This window comes from Melanostigma gelatinosum (genome assembly GCF_949748355.1).
Source record: "Melanostigma gelatinosum genome assembly, chromosome: 24".
NCBI classification, from domain to species: Eukaryota; Metazoa; Chordata; class Actinopteri; order Perciformes; family Zoarcidae; genus Melanostigma; species Melanostigma gelatinosum.
In genome coordinates this window covers 3,904,717-3,924,581 of record NC_136657.1, presented here as the reverse complement: position 1 = coordinate 3,924,581, position 19,865 = coordinate 3,904,717, and the positions used below count along the sequence as shown (strand labels likewise).

The following is a 19,865-nucleotide window of genomic DNA, read 5'->3' as shown; positions in this document are numbered from 1 at the left end:
ACTTGAGTATTTGTATGCTTGTAGTTACTCATTGTGGCCAGTAGACGGTGGTAACATTGATGACGGGAATGCAACCCTTACTAAATCAATTATTACCAATATTAAAGGTGATATTGTATTTATAGTAATTCATATTGACTGGAAAAGGCTGGTTATAATGACTCTACAAGGCAGATAGTGCGCCTTCTCCATGCAGAGCTGCTTAGATTGCATTACATCTCACATGGATTCACATTGTTTGCATAACTGAATGTATATTAAGACCACACACATTATTAATATGACTATGACCTTAAAATTGACATAGAGCAATAACAATCAATGTATTATATGTGTGATGTATAAATGATGGTCTTAGCTTTCATTGGAGCTGCTTTCTAACAAATACAACACGAGTACTAAATGTGCCCAGGAAGTAAAAATAAACAGAAGAAAGACATTGACAATTCATCTGTCACAGTTTTTATGTTCACAAAAATGACTTTAAACGTTGAACTCTCCGCCTTAATTGCTCAGTCTGTTTGAACTGGACTTGTTGAAGTTTGTGTTTTCTCAATAACCTTGAGAGCAACGGTCTTCACAGCAAGCAGAGCTTCGTTGCAGGCCCTGGAAATGAACGATGGTGGCAGGAGGAAGCCGTAGCGCCCGCGGTCCTGGAGCTCAAAAGTGAAGGAGTATTTGATGCCAAGGTTGTACGCCCAATCATCAGAACCACCAGGAGCCAAGTCTGGAGAACGGACAGAGACATGCATGAGTTCTTTGTGAGTGACTGAATTGAGCAAAGCTGATTTTTGCCATAAAAAAAGAAGCCCTTCTTACATATTGTCTTTGCCCCGGAACCATATCTGTAGGTGTTCCTGTAATGTCTTCTGATCAACTGGGCAGCTTCTTGAACCATCTCAAGCTTTTACAAAAAGACACAAACACATTTCAGAGTTTCTATGTTTTATCCGAAGAGACCATCTGATCCTTTTTCTGTGGAAACATCTACGACTCTCCACTCACCAGGTCTTTGTGGTTCTCCGCCTCATCCAGGGTGCAGGAGTACGGGAAGAGCAGCATCTGAGAGTAGGAGTGGATGCTGAGGTAGATCTGAACCGAGTCCTTGTGACTGCGCAGGAAGCTGGCCACGGCCCCCGTCTCTGGTTCCGACTCAGGAAACGCACCGCAGTAGATCTCAGTGCAGGGCTCATGAGAGGCCCCCTCCGCTGGAAGACACAGAATCCCCTCACCTTACAGATGCTACTGATACTCCCATGTGTGACAGAAAGAAGAGTTCAATGTCTTCCTCAAAAAGAAAGGGGACTGTAACGCCAGGGGAAGACTTACTGCACCAGTTGGCATCAAAGTTTCGGTTGAGGTCGACCCCGATGCAGTTGCTGCCCTTGCTGATTGAGCGGTTTTTCCTCCACATCCTGTTCTGAGACAAATAAAATCTTAATGTTAAACAAATTGTAAGAGCCATTTTGTTGTTTGTGTTGATGTACAACCTCCCACCACATGGGGCGGTAGTGGCGCTGTGAGTCAGGCCACAGGTAAATATAATCAGTGGGGTCATTGGGCACAGGTGTTGCTCATAGGTAGAAGCAAACAGTTGTTGACCGTGCAGAGGTAACAAAGGCAAGCGTTATGATTTATTGGTGTAATGGAGAAATGCATAACTGGAAGGAAAAGTGGTGAACTCTGATTATGTGAGGAATAAAATACCTATATTCTAAACTGGACTGTTATTTATGGCACGCGTCCGAACAGGCATTACAGCAACCATAGTGACTTTTACCACACAAATAAAACAAATAAATGTTATCTTTACAACTGCTCGAGCACTCAGCGATACAAACAATATGTGTTCTTACTGTTGTCCATGTGTACTGGTATCCATCAGGGTTCATAACAGGCAGGATGTAGACGTCCATGTTGTCCAGGATGTCTGTAATCTCTTGGTTTATCTTGTAAAATGACAACGCCTGTACAAGAAGGGACAATGATTTTAGTGCTCGACCAGTCTGAAACTGACCTGAGAGAAAACAAACAAACCCATGTACTGCAAGACATCCCCACACTATTGATACTACGTTACATGTACTCACATATTGTACAAACCATAAGCAGAAAGCAGGAGAGATCCACTCCCTGGCATGGATCCCACAGTCAATCCACATTGCTTTTTTATTCGGTCTGTTATTTAGAGACAACTGAGAAAAAAAACAGCAACTCCCAAGTCAGCTCTTTGACTGGAAAACAAAAGTCGCTGAACACTCTTCAAATGATTGTAATTCTAAGGGGGGGGGGTGGGGGGAAGATGCTGATTAGCTTGTGATGAATGCGTGCCACAAACATCTGTATCACCACTGCAGCCTGTCAGGCGATGGGTGGCTGTACCTTCAGAACGTAGAGCGGTCGCTTCTCATATGAGGAGCCAATGAGAATGACTTTAATTGTGCTCGGGTTGTCCTCTTGGGTCCTGTTGATCCAATAATAGATCTACAATGGAGACAAGTGTGTTTGGATGTAAATTGTGATATTTACATGAAGCGCAGTACATCAATACACCAATAGTCCACAAAAGTTTGTGAAGCTTAAAATGTTAAATTTGTTGCATTAATGCCTCTGACACAAAATCAGCAAAGAAACGAATGCTACGAAGCTGGAAAAGCGTACGTCCTCAAGACTGTGATATCTGTCGTAGAAAGTTGAGCTGCTTCGTGGGTCAGTGGAGTCGTTCCTCGTTTGCATTTCAATCAGCTCGTTGGCGTTGGCCAGTAACACCCTGAAATAAACACACAAGTAATTCACGAAAGCTCCAAACTAAAGTGCACAACTCTGTCTTCAGACAAGTGACATACTCGTGTGTTATGGCGCCTTTCTGTAGCAGATCCTTGACAGTCTCTGAGCTGTTTGCAGGAACAAACAGGTGGACCTCAGTTTCTTGTTGAATGTAGTGAGATGACACAGGCTGCCACAAGGCTGTCTGGGAGATAATATGCGACAGAATGATTAACAGACGGAAAATAAATAGAGGGATGCAATCACTGATCGAACAAAATCCTATTTCTACCTCATATTGAGTGGAAATATTCTTCAGTATGTCCACTTGTTCCTGTGTTTTCGGGGTGATTGATAGAATTTGGTCTCTGGATGAAAAGAAAAACAAGACATTTAGTCAAAATACAATGTCTCCAGGGAATGATGCAGATGTTGGTAATGTGTCAATGACCTGTATCTGTGTTCGTACACCACATCATACACGGTAGGAGGGTGTGTGTTTGCATAACTGTGTCACAACCTATTTTCTTTGTGGAAAACCATAACCTCACAGGTGACAAACACATTTTCTAGAAAATCAACTTACTGCGTTTCTGTGCAGCATCCTGTCTTCAGGAGTTTGTCCAAATTCATTAAAACAAACAAAAGCAAAAGAGTCCTCATGATGTCAGGATCCAGACTGCAAATGATCAAGGTGTATTCAAACCATGGAGGTAGGGACACAATATTGATTCAAACTGTGTTTATTTAGAAGTTAAACATTACTTCTTTTTTTCTTTTTTTTTAGGGCATAGATCAGCCATCGTGGCCGCGAGGGAGCCGGTTATTATACTGGTGTTGCTGTACAGCCAGCAGGTGACGTATTTGTATAGTTTACACAATACTAAAATAATATAATTGATTTTGTATAGTTACATTTTTTAATACGAGCTGGAAATGTCAGTGCAGTAATACCTCCCCGCCGGTAGGTGGCGCCAGATAAAGGACAGTTGGACAAACTGGAGGAGCGCGACAACCTGGAAGAAGGTGATGTGTTAGATTTCTCAAGGCAAGATGTCGGGCCACGATCAGTTGGTCCTCTGTTTGTGTGAATTAACAAGGTAAGAGCTTATACTAGGTTTATAACAGAGTATTTAAAAAAAGATTCAACGAAAAGATTCAACGCTAATGTGTTTTTTTTCATGCTAAGCTAATGCTACTAGCCACGAAGAACAAGCTCATGTGACGTTCGTAGGCAGCACTCACTTCCTTCGTCGTAAAGTCTGTTGTATAGTTATATATTGCAACGTTATTCTGACAATATGTGGCAATACGTAATGCTCAATTAAACCTGAGTTATGTACTGTATAACGCTATTTTGATAAGCTACAACGTCCTATGTCACATCAATGAATTTAATATTTTAGAGTCACAGCCTTTAATCACAGTATAGTCTTTAAATCTGACTCTGGAACAGCCTTCAAGCCAGTCTCAGAAGCCAACTCATCTTTGCAAAGCATACATTTGTTTCCCCTCCTTATTACTTAATCCTACTAGCTTTTATACATTCTCTCTCCTCCTTTCTCATCGTTTTATTCACTGTGTTGCATCTCTGTGTTTCAGGTTGCTGTGGAAGTTGCTGCTGCCCCTGGTGTTTCTGTGTGTGCTGCTGATCGCTGTCCTGGTCCTGCTGGTGCTGGCGGTGCGCTTCTGGCTTCAAAGCAGTAGGAACGCTCGGAGGGCGAGGGACGGCCGTCCCACGGTGGCCTTCTTCCACCCGTACTGCAACGCTGGTGGTGGGGGAGAGAGGGTGCTCTGGTGTGCCATCAGGGCGCTGCAGAACAGGTAAAGCTGATTTTATTAAAATTGTTACAAAGTCTTCGTTTGCAGTTTGGCGTGTCCTCTTTCCATAATCTATGTGCTTACTCGTTACTGATTTATGGGCATTTTCCAAGATGGAGTCACATTCAATTTAAACTGAATCTTGAATTTCATCTTCTGCTCAGGTACGTGGACATCAACTTCGTGGTGTACACGGGGGACCTGGGTGTGACGGGACAGCAGATTCTGGATGGGGCGCGACGGCGCTTCAACATCGCGCTCCCACGCCCGGTTCAGTTTGTGTTCCTGAGGCACCGGCTGCTTGTGGAGCCGGGCCTTTTCCCTCACTTCACCCTGCTGGGACAGAGTGTGGGCTCCATCTTCCTGGGATGGGAGGCGCTGACTGAGTTTGTCCCAGACATTTACATCGACTCCATGGGCTACGCCTTCACCCTGCCCCTGTTCCGCTACTTGGGGGGCTGCAGCGTGGGGAGTTACGTTCATTACCCCACCATCAGCACTGACATGCTGTCTGTGGTGAGAGAGAGGAACCCCAGGTAATAACTGTGTGTCTTTACCAAATATATTTGTGTCACAATGGCTGTGTTGAGAACATGGCATTTAGGGCCTTTAAAAAAAATCTTATGTCATAAGCATTCCTCAAAATACCACACTGAATAATTTTATACACATACATACAGAAAAGGCAATGACTGCGATTGACTGGTCATTTGATTCATAACTAAAATGTCCTTGCTAACCCCTCAAATAACACAAACTGTTAATGTCCTAGGTTAAACAACCCAGACTACGTCTCCAACAGTCTCTTCCTGAGTGCCTTCAAGGTGGTCTACTACTGCCTGCTGGCTCTGCTCTACGGCTTGGCCGGCTCCTGCAGCGACCTCATCATGGTGAACTCCTCCTGGACCCTCGATCACATCCTGTCACTGTGGCGCGCTCCCAACCGCACCAGCGTGGTCTACCCGCCCTGCGACGTCAGCGCCTTCTTGGACGTGCCGCTGGAGGAGGACGGGGACAGGAAGTGCCACTCGATCGTCTCCATCGGGCAGTTCAGGCCGGAGAAGGACCACCGGCTGCAGATCAGAGCTTTCAAGAAGGTGTTAGACAGGAGGAGGGAGGGGGCGGGGGGCAGGGAGGCCCTGAAGCTGGTTCTGATTGGTGGATGCAGGAACCAGGAAGACGAGGACAGGGTGCTCATGTTGAGGGGGCTGTGCCAGGAGCTGGGTGTGGCCGACAGAGTGGCGTTCAAACTGAACGTGCCCTTCGAGGAGCTGAAGAGAGAGATAGCAGACGCCACCATCGGACTGCATACCATGTGGAACGAACACTTTGGAATAGGTAATTAATCTGAGTGAGGTCTTCTTTAGATTGTCTAATTTGAGTTCTGTGATTTTTAAACGGGCATCTTGGCTCTTCTCTTTGCCCCCTGTAGGCATCGTGGAGTGCATGGCAGCAGGGAAGGTCATTCTGGCACACAAGTCCGGCGGACCCAAGCTGGACATTGTGGTACCTTTCGAGGGAGGCCAGACGGGCTTCCTGGCTGATGACGAGGACAGCTACGCGGAGGCCATAGAGAGGATCCTGGCGCTGCCGCCCGCCAGCCGGCTGCACATCAGACGCAACGCACGTCAGTCCGTGGCTCGCTTCTCAGACCAGGAGTTTGAAGCCTGCTTCCTTGCTGCTATGGAGCCTCTGATGGGAACTCTTGAACGATGAGAAGAGGACTCATTCTTTGTGTGTGTGTGTGCATGTACAGTTAACGTGACAGTGGCTATTTGACACTTTGAGCACCTTTACTTTGATGCACTTAAGGCTGCAAAATCTGATTAAAACGGATGCAGTGATTCCTCACACGGAAGGTTGTTGAAATCACAAACACTGCGCTTCTTTTGCATTTGTAATAACTCTTAGTACAGTTTAGAGGAAGTTCGCATCATGTGTTTAGTGAAAATCCTGCTGCAGAACATTGTGTAATTCTTAGTTGTATTTGTAAATATCAATATCCTGAGCAGTGACATTTTTTCAGTATGCATTCCTTTGTCAGTAGTGTCTAATTCAAAAGAGATGTATTATATTTAGTGAAAATGGCTGAAGGGGAACAAAGACGTCTTTTAGACAGCTGTAAAAGGTAACAGAATATATTTATTGTTTACAGGAACTAGAATTCTCTCCATGCCCAAAATGGGAAGTATTTTTGATATTGATGATGAATGTAATAAAGATGTGATGAGCGTAAGGAATTGTCGCATTGATGTAGTTTCTCAACGGATTATTTGTTCACGTCTATAAAACGTCTTCCACCAACAGTCCAAAAGCCAAAGATATCCAAATTACTATCGTAGAAGTAAAGCAAACATTCACATTTCAGCATTCTAGACCTCATCTGCAATGAGCTTGCATTTTCGAGGCACATTGTATCTGTTGATTTAAACTAAAATACTTTATGGAAACACCTAAAGTTTCCTAAGAAGCTGCTGAATGAATTTGATTTGAGCAGTATACAATAGAGGGTGTGAATGAAAGCAGTCTGTTCTGAATTCTTATCATAGTGCTCATGTAATGTGGGGCGGGATCAATAGTACAGAACAAAGGTTAACAGCCGTCACGTGACGGAAGCTAGAGAGACAAAGGGGGAGGGGGTTTTCAGGAGTTATGGAGGGTTAGGGGCGCTAGGACAAACGTTTAGGTAAAGGAAGAAGTGAGGAATTTCGGTCTGGTGCTCGTCAAGATGAGGTCATACGCGCTTCTCTTGGCCCTGCTGCAGTCTCTGGGATGCTCAGGTGAGTGGCTCTCTATCGAGTACTTCATGAGCAGATGCGGCGACTGACCTCCGCACCGTTGTCCTTGCAGGAATCCCGCTGCACAACGCGGAGCTGGAGGCTCTGGCAGACAGGGGTCTCGGAGCAGCTCTGGCTGAGGTCAACGTTGTGTATGCGGCCAACCATCTTTACCGGGTCACCCGAGGCTCTGTCACAAGGGTGAGTCCGCACACACACAAGTCTTTAGAATATATCAATTACCCATTTTTATAGCTTTTATTGCAGGTTGTAATATTGGCTGTGGATGCTTTTTACAGTATTAACAGCAGTATATGTTCTATGATGTCTGCCAGATGATTCCCATGGGCCTGAACACCGCTGACCTGCTGATGGTGTTTGGCATCAAAGAGACGGCGTGCGTGAAGGCTTCCAGAAACGACCCCCAGACATGCGCCTTCAGACCTGGCTTCTTCGTGGTGAGACATTCAATGACAATGAAATTCATTATGGTTTGTTTCAGTTTACCTGGAGTAACAATGATTTGTAAAACAAAGTAAATTCTCTATTTTCTGCAAACTGCCACTTATAGGTTAAGTGATCAATAGGATCAGTGCCAAAGGTTAAATGTCTAACTGTATCTGTACACAACTCTTGGACACTGGAGGCTTCATATCTCAATTCTGGGTAGGACCCATGTTGACTGACTGATGCAGCCCACTGTTTGTGTTGGCCCGAATTTACTGGGACAGAGTGTGTTGATCAACTCCGCTCTGCCATGATGGAACGGGACGAGATATGTGCATTACGCAGAATATTACAAATGCCATCCTCTCCTTCACTGCAGCCGTCCTTGTCCTGCTCCAGTCGGGTTCGAATGTCGACCACCTCGACCCAGGTGGTGGCTCTCAGATGCGGCCGCGACTCCTCGAGCTCCAGCTCCTCGTCTAGTGAGGAGGTGAGGACAAAGGAGGGGAGGGGTTGTAGTCACAATATGACAAGCGTCCTGAACTATATAGTGCATGGGAGTAATATCAAAGCTTTGGTTCCACAGATGATCTCAAGAGGGAGACACCAGTTCAACATCCCATTTGTAAATAATAGAGGTAAACTCGTTCGAACTAGTGATGGTAAACTACAATCAGGTGCTGAAGTATCTCAACATTCACCAGTGTGGTATTCAATGCACGAAACTAACCACAGCCCCAATGTCTTTCAGCAGTCCCGGCTCCTCCTGCACCTCCTCCATCTCCTCAGCCTGGTCGCTTCCTCCAAGGCCAGAGAGCAGAAGCTTGGCCCAGAGGCGACACTTTCACCAACTACCTGGTGTGAAAGTTCAGCTCACTCTGGAAACATTTCGGGGCTGATGAGAAGACAAGCTTGAATAAATGAACAGAATTTGCACATCAACTGCTCTGAACTGCTTTGTTACCCTTTTCTTTCTTAGTGTAGGACAACAAAAGACCACAAGAGGGAGTCTAAGCTCCACTCACCAACTAACACATTTCCCATTTGAATCATTTGTATGTGGACAGTGAAGTGGTGCTTCACCGACATAGCTCTTCCCAGCTAAACTTGATCTAAACCATTTGAACAAATGAGGACTCTGAGACGGATTGAGGTCTGGTTTGAACATTTATATTGTGATTTTCAGTTTATATGCAGGATCATTTCACTTGGCCCCACATGTTCACATCAGCACATCAATAACTTACATACTGCACTGTAGCAAACATCCTGTTAAGACAATGGCAATCAGTTATAAGAAATGGTAGTCTGCCTACACTAAAGCCAATTTAAAACCAGTTTAAACGGTATGAAATATTGATATGTCATCCTCGCAAAACAAGGACGTGTTGATGATGAGTTCCTTGAAAAGGACAGCGTTAGCACCCTGAAAATAAAAGGCATTGCTGCTAGAAATGAAAACCCCTTCATGATCCAATCTGCAGGTACAAAATCAAGAGAAACCGACGGACAAGCAACATTCAGTCTAATGCAAGTCCGATGTTTCCTGTTGTTGACTACATGATTTAACGCTTTGTACATGAACCAGACACATGTATCCTTTTTCAACCGGGTCACCTTGTGTGGATGAGTATACGTCACAGGGCTGAATCCAGCCTGTACGATCCACTTCCCCGATTTGTGATACCATGTGACGTTAGAAGGCGGCGGGGGCCGCCAGTAACGGAGTAGCAGCTACGACTGCACAGGTACGAACCGAAGGATAAGGTCCAAAAATCAAGCGCACGCACGGGGAACTCGCAAAGTCCACGAAGATACAGTCACAGGCCTCCTCCTCCATTTACAGTCTGTTAAATAAAAAAACGATGTTGGGCAGTCCAGACGCTGCTGAACCTTTGGAAGAAAATCTCCTTTCTGCCTTTGACCTCTGTGCAAGAGTTTGGGGATAAGGCTTCCTTCTGATTTGCATTTGCTAAGTGGTGGAACGGTCTAGAAATGGTTGAGTCGACAGATTTAAAAGTTGAACGGTGTTTATGTCACTGAACCATTGCCTTCATGTGTGTAATTCATGTTTGAAATGACACCGTCCCATATACATTCCATTGTGCCCTGATGTTTTCTTCCTCTCTGGACTTTGTTGAACAGCTATTAAAAGACAGACCTATAAAAAAAAAAATCCTTCCGTTTATCGCTCATTAAATAATGTTATATAAATCCAAACCTAACCGTTCCCGCTCCACGAAGGCCTTCTTAAACGGTTAACTACTTCACCACCATATAATCAGACACAGTCTCTCTCACTCATGCACACACACCAGAACAGCTGCATGTTTTACGGTTTGTTGTTACATGAAGTCCATGCAGTACCAAAGCAGAAAGATCCTGGCGTGTCTTTTTTTTGTTGTTGTTGTTTTTTGTCTCCAGTACGTGGCACAAACGTACGGCAAAGAAGCCGATAACATGGTTTGGCTCAGACCTGGATCCAGTCATATTTGCACAATTCTTATTTGTGTGTGTTGAAATCTGCTTGGTGTACCAGACGGGCGGGGTTTACCGCAACACAATGTCTTCCGGAGAGTTTCGACAATCGCAGAAAATTAAAAGACCGTTTTACTTTTCTGTGACCTCAAACGTACCTGCTCCAGTCTAAATTGTCCCAATAATATAAACCCCACCGATCCAGAATGCCAAGCATGTTAAAAAACTGCAATAATTAGCAAACACTAACTGACCGTGGTCTGGTTTGGGTTTTAGTATGTACACAGTCATCTATTTATCATTGGGATCAAGAGGACAGAAGGTATTCAGGAGTTCGCTCCCATTTCACTTATGAGTGTTCAGTTCCATATATTCTTTCATTGTCTATTCATCCATCTTCATAATGTCCTGATCTCCAAGTTTCAACACTCGCCAGTAAGTTTGGTTGTGTCCCCCCGTTTGGGTGGTGCGGGCGGCGGTCCTCGTCGTATTGTTGCATAGCCTGAGATGTTTCCGGACATGTAGGCACCGTTTCCTCCATTGCTTTGCTTTCCTTGGTCCAGGAGCAGCTCAGGGGGCGGCGGAGGCAGCGCCATGTCGTCCATAGTTCCCACAGGGTCCAACTTGCCCGTGAGGCCGGCCGAGTTGAGGGAACCTTGGCGACCCACTGACTTTCGCTTCAGTGTCCGGTGGAGATCATCCAGGAAATTGGGCTGGCCTGAGCTGCCCTTTGGGGAGGTGGGTGGAGGTGGTGAGAGTGGTGGGGGCTCCGGGGTGGCGTTATTACGCCGCACGAGCGTGGGTGGAGGAGTCTTCTTCAGTGAGCTCTTCCCCCATGTAGAGTTGCTAACAAGGGGGACAGGTGGAGGAGGAGGGGGAGCCTGGGGCTGGGGGTTGACCACGGCTACCCTAGGAGGTCCTCCGCTATGGGCGTCACTACCGGGAGGGGGAGGAGGGGGGAAGAGCTCAGAGGCCGGGGGAGGAGGTGGGAAGTAGGCACACTCAGGTGGTGGGGAAGGGAAGTCACCACTGGTTTGCTTTACCTGGCTCACTTTAGCCTGGAGCGCCAAGGGCAGGTTGGCCAGGTTGAGCTTGCCTGGTTTCGGGGGAGCAGGGGGTCCAGTTGAAGGGTCCTTGGAAGGGGATCCACTGGAGGAGGAGGTGGGACCCGGTGGGGGAGAAGGGGCGTTATTCTGGGGAGCAAACTTGCTGAGCAAATTTCTCCTGGATTCTTCATAAGAAGCCGAGGAGTCAAACTTGGTGCTGGAGTTCCTCTGCGGGGCGGGGGGGGGTTTCTTGGTTCCGAAATTGGAGGACCCAGTGGGTGACCTCCGCAAGGGGGAGCCCATGTTTCCAGGAGGGAGGGGAGGAGGAGGTGGAGTCGGGCCCGTGACAGGGGCTAGGGGAGGTGGCGGGGGAGGAGGAGGAGGAGGAGGAGGAGGTGGAGGAGGAGGGGCGGCGGCAGCGGCAGGGAAGCCAACGTTGCTGTCTGGAGGAGGAGGAGGGAACTCTGGAGATTGCAGCTGCTGGCCGCCCCCGGGCTGCCATCTTGGTTTGGTCTTGACTGCAGGTGGGGAAAGGGGGGCTTTGGGGCTCTCTGCGTGATTGGCTCCTTGGGATGAAGCTCCTGGAAACTGACTTGCTAGTTGTTTCACCAAAGACATGGTAGGAGGTGTTTGTTTAGAAATGCTGTGCTGCTTGGGGAGAGTCGGAGGGGGATGGCTGAAGTTGTGGCCTGCCTGGAGGCTGAACTGCTTCTTGAGGGGCGCAGGTGGAGGTGGGGGTGGAGGTGGCGGTGGGGTCGGGCCAACCAGGGCAGCAGGAGGTGGGGCGGGGGGAAACGGAGAGACAGGAGACACAGGTTTGAGGGCTGTGTGAGGGACAAAACCCGGGGTGAAGGTTTTGGGTGGCGCTGGTGGCGGTGCAGGGGGGGGCGGGAACTGGGCTGGCACTGGGAACTGCTGGGGAGGAGGAGGTGGCGGCGGAGGTGGGGGCGGAGGAGGTGGAGGTGGCGGAGCAGGAGCAGGCGGCGGGGACTCCTCAAGGACTCCATTTGGAGAGAGGAGGTCCCTCGGCGGGCTGGGAAACCTTTCCTTCAGTGCCTGCTTCAGCCCGTTGGGGTAAACAGAATGGCTCATGGGAGCCAGCGCAGGAGGTGATGATGGAGGAGAAGGAGGGGGAGGAAATGCTGCTCCGTTTGTCTGTGGAGCAGGAGGAGCCGGTGGTGGGGGAATGAAGGCAGGCGGGGTGGCCGGGCTGGGAGGGCCCCGCTTCAACATCGCCATGGCCGACCCAGGGGCCGGCATGGACGGCGGAGGGGGAGGAGGAGGTGGAGGTGGAACATTCGTCCTTGCTGCAATGTGATTCACGTTGGGTTTGACGGGCACCTGTGCTGCAGGTGGTCTCAGAGCTGAGGGCAGAACTTGCTGCCCTATTGCATGGAGGTGACTGGGCAGCCTGTGGTGATTGGCAGCCTGGGAGGCCATCTGGTTCTGCAGCCTGGTGATGGTGCTGTACTTGTACATGGTGGGAGCCGGCGAGTGGTGCGACACCGTTTGAACCGGGGGCGGGGGAGGAGGGGGAGGCGGCGGAGGCGGAGGTGGGGGCGGTGGAGCCAGCTGTTGCTGCTGCGGGGGCGCGTGGTTGTAGCCGCCGATGGTCTGCGGCTGTTGCTGCGGAGACTGCGGCGATTGCTGAGGGCGCTGGGGATACTGGGGATACTGGGGAGGCGGCTGCAGAGCCTGTTGAGGAGACTGATGCTGGGGATACTGGGAAGGCGGCTGCAGGGCCTGTTGAGGAGACTGATGCTGGGGATACTGGGGAGGTGGCTGCAGGGCCTGTTGAGGAGACTGATGCTGGGGATACTGGGGAGGTGGCTGCAGGGCCTGTTGAGGAGACTGATGCTGGGGATACTGGGAAGGCGACTGCAGGGCCTGTTGAGGAGACTGATGCTGGGGATACTGGGAAGGCGGCTGCAGGGCCTGTTGAGGAGACTGATGCTGGGGATACTGGGGAGGTGGCTGCAGGGCCTGTTGAGGAGACTGATGCTGGGGATACTGGGGAGGTGGCTGCAGGGCCTGTTGAGGAGACTGATGCTGGGGATACTGGGAAGGCGACTGCAGGGCCTGTTGAGGAGACTGATGCTGGGGATACTGGGAAGGCGACTGCAGGGCCTGTTGAGGAGACTGATGTTGGGGATACTGGGAAGGCGGCTGCAGGGCCTGTTGAGGAGACTGATGTTGGGGATACTGGGAAGGCGACTGCAGGGCCTGTTGAGGAGACTGATGTTGGGGATACTGGGGAGGCGGCTGCAGGGCCTGTTGAGGAGACTGATGCTGGGGATACTGGGGAGGCGACTGCAGGGCCTGTTGAGGAGACTGATGCTGGGGATACTGGGGAGGCGACTGCAGGGCCTGTTGAGGAGACTGATGCTGGGGATACTGGGGAGGTGGCTGCAGGGCCTGTTGAGGAGACTGATGTTGGGGATACTGGGAAGGCGACTGCAGGGCCTGTTGAGGAGACTGATGTTGGGGGGGCAGTTGCTGGTGTTGAGGAGACTGATGCTGGGGGGGCAGGTGCTGGTGCTGCGTCGTCGCCTGGGTCGGTGTCTGGGGGTGCTGTTGGAGGGGCTGAGGCTGCACCTGAAGTTGGGGAGGGGGCGTCAGGGCCGGGTGATCCGCTGAGTGCTGGCTGTGATGCCGGTGACTGTGGGAAGCGTGCGGCAGGGTGGCCCCTCTGGTTGCCTCCATTCTCATATGCTAAAAGGAGACAGTGTGTTAGCTCGGTGAAGTGGATGACATATTCTGTACCAGATTAGCAACTATAACAGATTTTCTTTCATCCCTGCCGTCTTTGAAACAAAGCCGTACCTTGGAGCTTTCCTCGATCTGGGTACCTCTCTTCCAGGCCTCAGAAAATATGGAGCTCACCACACTCTGGGACCGGCCATGAGAAGAGCCCGTGTCCACTCCACTGTCTGACTGGCCTGAGTGATTAGACTGGGACTCTGGAAGCAAACACACAAATGACAGTAAGACTTTTTGAGAGAAGACTATTATCAGTGGAGTAAAATCTGAATATATTTGTCTCTGCTACATCTTATTATGACTGATTAATTCTGACTTTTCTTTTTGTTTTTATGTGTCTCCCTTGAAAGCCCAGACTAGACACTCTGTTTGAAATCCTTTGTGGTGATGAATTAAACTTACCAGGAATGCTGGCAGAGCTGGAGCCTGATCGGATGCTGGAGGTAGAGAGAGAGGACCAATCGTAGGCCGCCTCTGTCCTCTTCATGGCCTCCTGGTAGTTCACATATAGTTGCTTGCCATACTACACACAAGCACACAATGAAATACAATTAACTAACATGAATGCCATGAGTTTTTTGTCTTTTTCGCAGACTAAACAAAGCGGAGCAGAAACTCACCTTGGCGATGCGAATTCCATTCACCCATTGGTGCAGGGTCCTGACGTCATCACAGCAGAGATACTTGATGTACTGGGACTTCTTCTGGATTTGGGGGTGCTGCAAAAAGAAAACGTTCATATCTATTTGACTGCATTATTTTACATTTCCGTGACGTTTGCAGACTGTTTCAGATCTTCACGTCACACAACACGAAAGTCGCCACTCGGAAGGAAGACGGAGGGACAGGGCTTCACCTTCAGGGCCAGGCAGTAGTCGGTCGGAGCCTTGTATTTGCTGCGGTAGTCCTGGCCGTAATACACGTTGACATGGTCCAGCTGCAGGAAGCACACGAGATCTCTGGATGCCTGCGGAGGGGGAGACAGAGGAGGATGGATCGACTTCGAAAAGGGGCCGAGGTTGAGTGAAGCTGCTGCTCTGACGCATGCCGTACAGGTACATCTAACATTTTTGGTGACAGTTTGGACTGACTAAATGTTTAGAAACGTCCGATAAAAAAGTCTTAATTACATACCAATAGCCTTCAAGTATTTTTGGAGCACATGCCGTTTCTATGCTTGAGTGACGTTGCTCTAGATGGGCTTTAAATAATTATGCTAAGAGGATCTAAGTCCCACTTTAGTCAAAGTGCTCATGTTTTTGAGGGTAATTACACAGATCTAAAATCAGTATACAGTGCTCTATTCAATGCCTGAGATGAAACTCGAATGTATTGTAGGACTCAACCTACTTTGTAGCGCACACAAGGTTGCAGGATTTGAATCAGGCAACAAAACAATCAACAGCATTGGTCTCTGGCAGCGCAGCCAGTGAATGCTGCCGTCACTGAAAATGACTTTGGAGGAGGATAGGGCTAAAAGTGGAGCACATGTGTTGTTTCTGTTGTGTTCATTTCGATCAACAGGAAATGCCACAGAGCAGACTGTGTCAATCTGGTTCTCATAACGCCAACCCACATCTCTGAACTCCATCTTTGTTGTGCCTGAACTACTCCCATCCCATGCCTCACGGACCTTGGCTTTGCCTTTGGGGACGTAGTAGATCCCCGAAGCTCTGAGGAGGAAGTAACGCTTCTTCCACGACTTCTTCCCGTCCTCCTTCAGCCACAGGATGCCCTCGATCTCCGGCACCGACACCGAGCCGCCACAGAAGCACTCCTGACGGACGCACAGAAATCGCCATCAAAGTTAGAGATCCATTCTGACGTGTCGGGAAAACGACGGGGAAGTTCGTGCTTGTACACAACCTCACCTCTAATAAAGCCTCTTTATTCCTGTCAGCCATTTCGGATGTCTCCTTCCGCCCCAGCAAGTAGTTCTGGAGATGATCGAGCGGAACAGTTAGGGAAGGAAGGGGGAAGTGTAAAGTCGGCGGCTCACCTCGTCTTATGTTAAATAAATTATTCACCTTTACTCGCTTTAGAGCTTTGACCCACTTCCAGCTCTCCGACACAAACACACTCTCTGGGCTCTGCCGGCACTCAGCATGCATAAACAATGTGTTTGTGTGTACAGCATATGTTGTCAGCATTTATACACGGAACGCAGGGAGTGGATATCGATAAGATGATCCGTCCTCTCGCTCCTCTGTGTGTGTGTGTAATGGTCAGTCACCTGAGGGTTCTTGAAGAGAGCATATTTCTCGATGCGTTCGATGAACATGAGCTTGTTGTGGCTGTCCCGGGTCCAGTTTAATAGATTCTCCACCAAGTTCTCGTGATCCTCGAAAATACGCTCTGAGAGAGGGAGGGGAGAGAAGAGGGAGCAATGAAGATAAGACTGCAAGATATGCAGCGTTTTTTGCTGACTCTTAATTTCCTCCCTCCGGGGATTTCAGTTTTTCGGGATGGGGTTAGGACTTTTAACTGTGAGCCGGAAAATTAGCCCGAGGTCGCAGACAGAGACTATTTTTAGATCACAGATAATAATAATTACACACGTTACCGTTAGTGCCTCCTTTCCGTATGCCACCAGTGCACACTAAGGCAAACCATAAACAATGTTCACTCCTCTCGTACCCATCTGTAGCTCAGTGATGGTTTCCACAAGAGACCAGTCGGGGCTGTAGCCACAGTGCGACTTATCCAGCAGGCTGTCCAGCACCTGCCTGACCGTCTGCCGCTCATCCACCATCATGGTCTTGGAGCTCTCGTCCGACATGTGGACCCTGATCACCAGCTGAGGAAGAGGAGGAGACGGGAGAGTGATCTCGGAAGATCGACTTGTTGTGCAACGTAATGCTAAAAGTTGGGACAACAGACACACCAATATAATCCCTATGCATGCACTTCAGCATTCACTGCTATTTCGGGCTTCCAATCATGTATTCATGGACTCGACAGTAATCTTTTAATCTATATTCTCGATTGGCCAGCATATCCAAATCCTATGGAAAGAAATGATTATTGTCTATAATCACTCAGCAGAAAGCTTGACCGAAGGAACAATAACTCCCAACGTTCATATAATTCCTTAAAAAGGCCTCTTTTTTTGGAACAATTTGCAATAAATTCATGTCTTTTTGCAGCAACAGTCCACCATGAATTAAGCCACAGGATCTGGTTGGGGATTGACATCTTTAAAAAGATGGAACGCAGTCATGTGCTTGTAGAGCTAGTATTAAATACTTGGGGATCACTACAGTCATAATGTCGCATATACGACCACCAAAGATTAAAATCAAATAATCTGAAACGGAATAAAGCGCTCTCAATTCCTTGACCTCATGTTTGTCCCCCCCTGCCGGGGACCCTGACATCCAATCAGAGGGTGGGTACAGTTGATTGAAGGGATCCTTGGACCAATGAGAATGCTGCGAGACAAAGACGTGGGGGGTCTGACCTACATTTCTCACAGGGAGGGACCCCTAAAACCTAAAACCTAGTCTGGCAGAAAAACTGTCAAAGTTAAATCAAAACCAATCCCACTGCCTCAACAAGGCTCAGAACCTTCTATTTATCGCAATCAAACCAAAACAGAGTAAATTGTGAGTCAAAGCTGGCCGGGGAAACCGCACATGACTAATAATTTAGCACATCGCAGCGTTCTACGCCGGCCGAGGGTTTTCCTTTCTGTGCCGGCTGTACCAGCACTCTTTATCTTGTCTTATTGTGTGCAGCCCTGCTCGCTGAAACACTGTTGGGTCTCAACTATTCATTGCATGTAAAAAGACACCATTATGTTGCTCTCATTCACAGAGACAATTCATTCACTGGCGGAGACACTGGTTAAAAAAAATTTAAATAAAGGCCTGCATGTGAAGTCCCATACGGACTTCCCAATGGAGACATGCACGCGCCGCGGCTTTCAGGGCGCCCCAATGTTCACCGGAAAAAAACCAGCACTTGTTTCGGTTGGACGTGGTAAATGAGACGCTTTGTGTCCGCATTGTCTTGCAGCACTTGGTTTTTCCTGAAGCCCGCTTCTGATGTCTCGCTCCCTCCCTCGGCAGATGCACACACATAAACACCGCAATGACCTATTTCTTTCTCTGCGCTTCGCCGTGAATGAAGTTCACAAAGAAATGCAGCGTGCAGTGAATGCGACCAGACAGCAATTTATTACACGAGTCAGAATTGTCTTTTAAAATAAATTAAACTGAGTTAGTGAGCGAGAGAGAGAGAGTGTGCAAAGGAAAGAGGTGGCTCTACCTTTTTGACCTGTGCCTCCTTGATCTTTTCCAGGGCGACTCGGATCTTCTCTGCCTTTAACTTGGCAGCTTGTTCCTCCTAGATGGACACAGGAGAGCATTGTTAACACGGTAATTATTAAAACAATAACACAACCACACATAACACCCTGACAAAAAGAAACCCCAACAGGGTTTCTGATTTCAGAGCCTTGCCTCATCTTCTTCACCGATGTCTTTCATTGTTCCTCTGGCAAGAACAAGACATCATGCGCACAGACAAACAACTTCATCAAATAGTAAGCAGCCTTCTAAACCATTTAAACGCACAAGCCTCTGGCATGATGGCGCTTGGTGTCATGGGCAAAAACGAAATCCAATTTTTGTTTTTCACGCCTTGGGTTGCTTACCTGCCACCTCCAACAAGATGCAATCACCTCCATTTCCGCAGGTTGCGTATGCTTCCACGTGTGTGTGTTTTTTTGTTTTTATTACTCGTGTGTGAATATTTGATCAACTAAAACCGCCGCGTTGCTAAATCGCTGCTGTCGTGACATTGGTCCGGTGTTCCCTTCAAAAATGGCGCTCCATTTGCAGTCTATGGCTCCATATTGGATTGGTATGGCGCTGCAGAGGGTTCCTTTGATCTCGCTATACAGCAGAAGGGGAACAATAGTAGAAGATCCCCGAAGGGCGCGAGGCTGCGGATGAGTGTGGGATCAGTTGAGAAAGCCTCTATGCCCGCCACTCAAAGACACAATGATCTCCTGCAAAGATCAGATTCGGAATTCGAGGGCAAAGAACAGAAAAAATATATCCAGATTCGTCCATAATTACTGATAAAAAAAACAAACACAATTTCTTTCTCATTTGTCTCTACATTGCAAGACAAAAACCCCAATATGTATATTTCTTTGTCCGCTTGCCACCTTTCAGTCAGCTACTGGTGTGTAAAAACTTACTCCACAATGATCCTCAGTGGGGGAAACTCAGCCGTGCATCCACGTCTCTCATCATTCAAAGCGAGACCGAGCGATGGCGCAGGTTCACCGACACGCAGACATGTGCGTCCTCGAGATGACAACTTGACTAAAACCCCAAATGAGACAGTCGGGAGGAGGACGCCCATCCCCCTTCCAACTCTCTCTCTCTTCCTGCTTCCTCCTCTCGCTCTCCTTCTCAATCACCCTCTTACGCTCTCTCTCTTCATAACAGATGCAGGGGTTTGGGAGCGTGCCCAATCAATGGAGCATAATCCCCACAAAAATAGGAGAGCGAGGGGGCGGCCAACCAGCCAGACCCCCCCTACCGCAGGACCCTCTACCCTTCAGCCAATCAGGACGAGCGGGGAGACCGTGACCGACGCCGGCCCCCCGGAGCTAAACAACAGTGACAACGACGGAGAGCGGAATTTGGGTGAATGAGTTGCTGAAGGTGCTGAATATTTCAAGTCGTGTGTGTGTATACACTCAAGAGAAGGGTTGAGGGGTCTTAACAACCTCTCCCCAAGCCTCTTATCTTAA

General features: G+C 48.4%; 4 protein-coding genes across 4 annotated transcripts in view; 2 read left to right on the top strand and 2 right to left on the bottom strand.

The window, feature by feature from the left end:
- Positions 1 to 512: 512 nt before the first annotated feature.
- cpb2 (carboxypeptidase B2 (plasma)) lies at positions 513 to 3,429 on the bottom strand (the record flags this gene model as incomplete). Its single annotated transcript, XM_079296311.1, has 11 exons — positions 513 to 727; positions 820 to 904; positions 1,006 to 1,208; positions 1,330 to 1,420; positions 1,857 to 1,967; positions 2,091 to 2,195; positions 2,383 to 2,484; positions 2,662 to 2,770; positions 2,847 to 2,971; positions 3,059 to 3,134; positions 3,353 to 3,429. The coding sequence occupies 11 exons, from the start codon at positions 3,427 to 3,429 to the stop codon at positions 513 to 515; spliced, it is 1,299 nt and encodes a 432-aa protein (XP_079152437.1).
- A 341-nt stretch (positions 3,430 to 3,770) lies between these two features.
- On the top strand, positions 3,771 to 6,814 carry alg11 (ALG11 alpha-1,2-mannosyltransferase). Its single transcript, XM_079296203.1, has 5 exons — positions 3,771 to 3,866; positions 4,369 to 4,590; positions 4,752 to 5,123; positions 5,360 to 5,925; positions 6,020 to 6,814. The coding sequence occupies exons 1-5, from the start codon at positions 3,820 to 3,822 to the stop codon at positions 6,301 to 6,303; spliced, it is 1,491 nt and encodes a 496-aa protein (XP_079152329.1). The 5' UTR covers positions 3,771 to 3,819; the 3' UTR covers positions 6,304 to 6,814.
- Positions 6,815 to 7,244: 430 nt separating this feature from the next.
- Positions 7,245 to 8,675, top strand: spp2 (secreted phosphoprotein 2; the record flags this gene model as incomplete). The annotated part of the gene is made up of 6 exons (XM_079296822.1): positions 7,245 to 7,367; positions 7,438 to 7,565; positions 7,700 to 7,822; positions 8,191 to 8,301; positions 8,398 to 8,449; positions 8,563 to 8,675. Exons 1-6 carry the CDS (start codon positions 7,316 to 7,318, stop codon positions 8,673 to 8,675), a joined length of 579 nt encoding a protein of 192 aa, XP_079152948.1. The 5' UTR covers positions 7,245 to 7,315.
- A 296-nt stretch (positions 8,676 to 8,971) lies between these two features.
- Positions 8,972 to 19,865, bottom strand: part of raph1b (Ras association (RalGDS/AF-6) and pleckstrin homology domains 1b) — a 34,348-nt gene continuing 23,454 nt past the window's right edge. Inside the window, exons 8-17 of the mRNA XM_079296478.1 lie at positions 18,365 to 18,442; positions 16,733 to 16,892; positions 16,329 to 16,450; positions 15,967 to 16,032; positions 15,729 to 15,872; positions 14,952 to 15,062; positions 14,716 to 14,814; positions 14,498 to 14,618; positions 14,159 to 14,295; positions 8,972 to 14,047 (exon numbers count right to left, since the gene is read on the bottom strand). Coding sequence (XP_079152604.1) covers positions 10,712 to 14,047; positions 14,159 to 14,295; positions 14,498 to 14,618; positions 14,716 to 14,814; positions 14,952 to 15,062; positions 15,729 to 15,872; positions 15,967 to 16,032; positions 16,329 to 16,450; positions 16,733 to 16,892; positions 18,365 to 18,442 — 4,374 coding nt within the window. The 3' untranslated portion in view covers positions 8,972 to 10,711. The remainder of the gene's footprint in view (positions 14,048 to 14,158; positions 14,296 to 14,497; positions 14,619 to 14,715; positions 14,815 to 14,951; positions 15,063 to 15,728; positions 15,873 to 15,966; positions 16,033 to 16,328; positions 16,451 to 16,732; positions 16,893 to 18,364; positions 18,443 to 19,865) is intronic.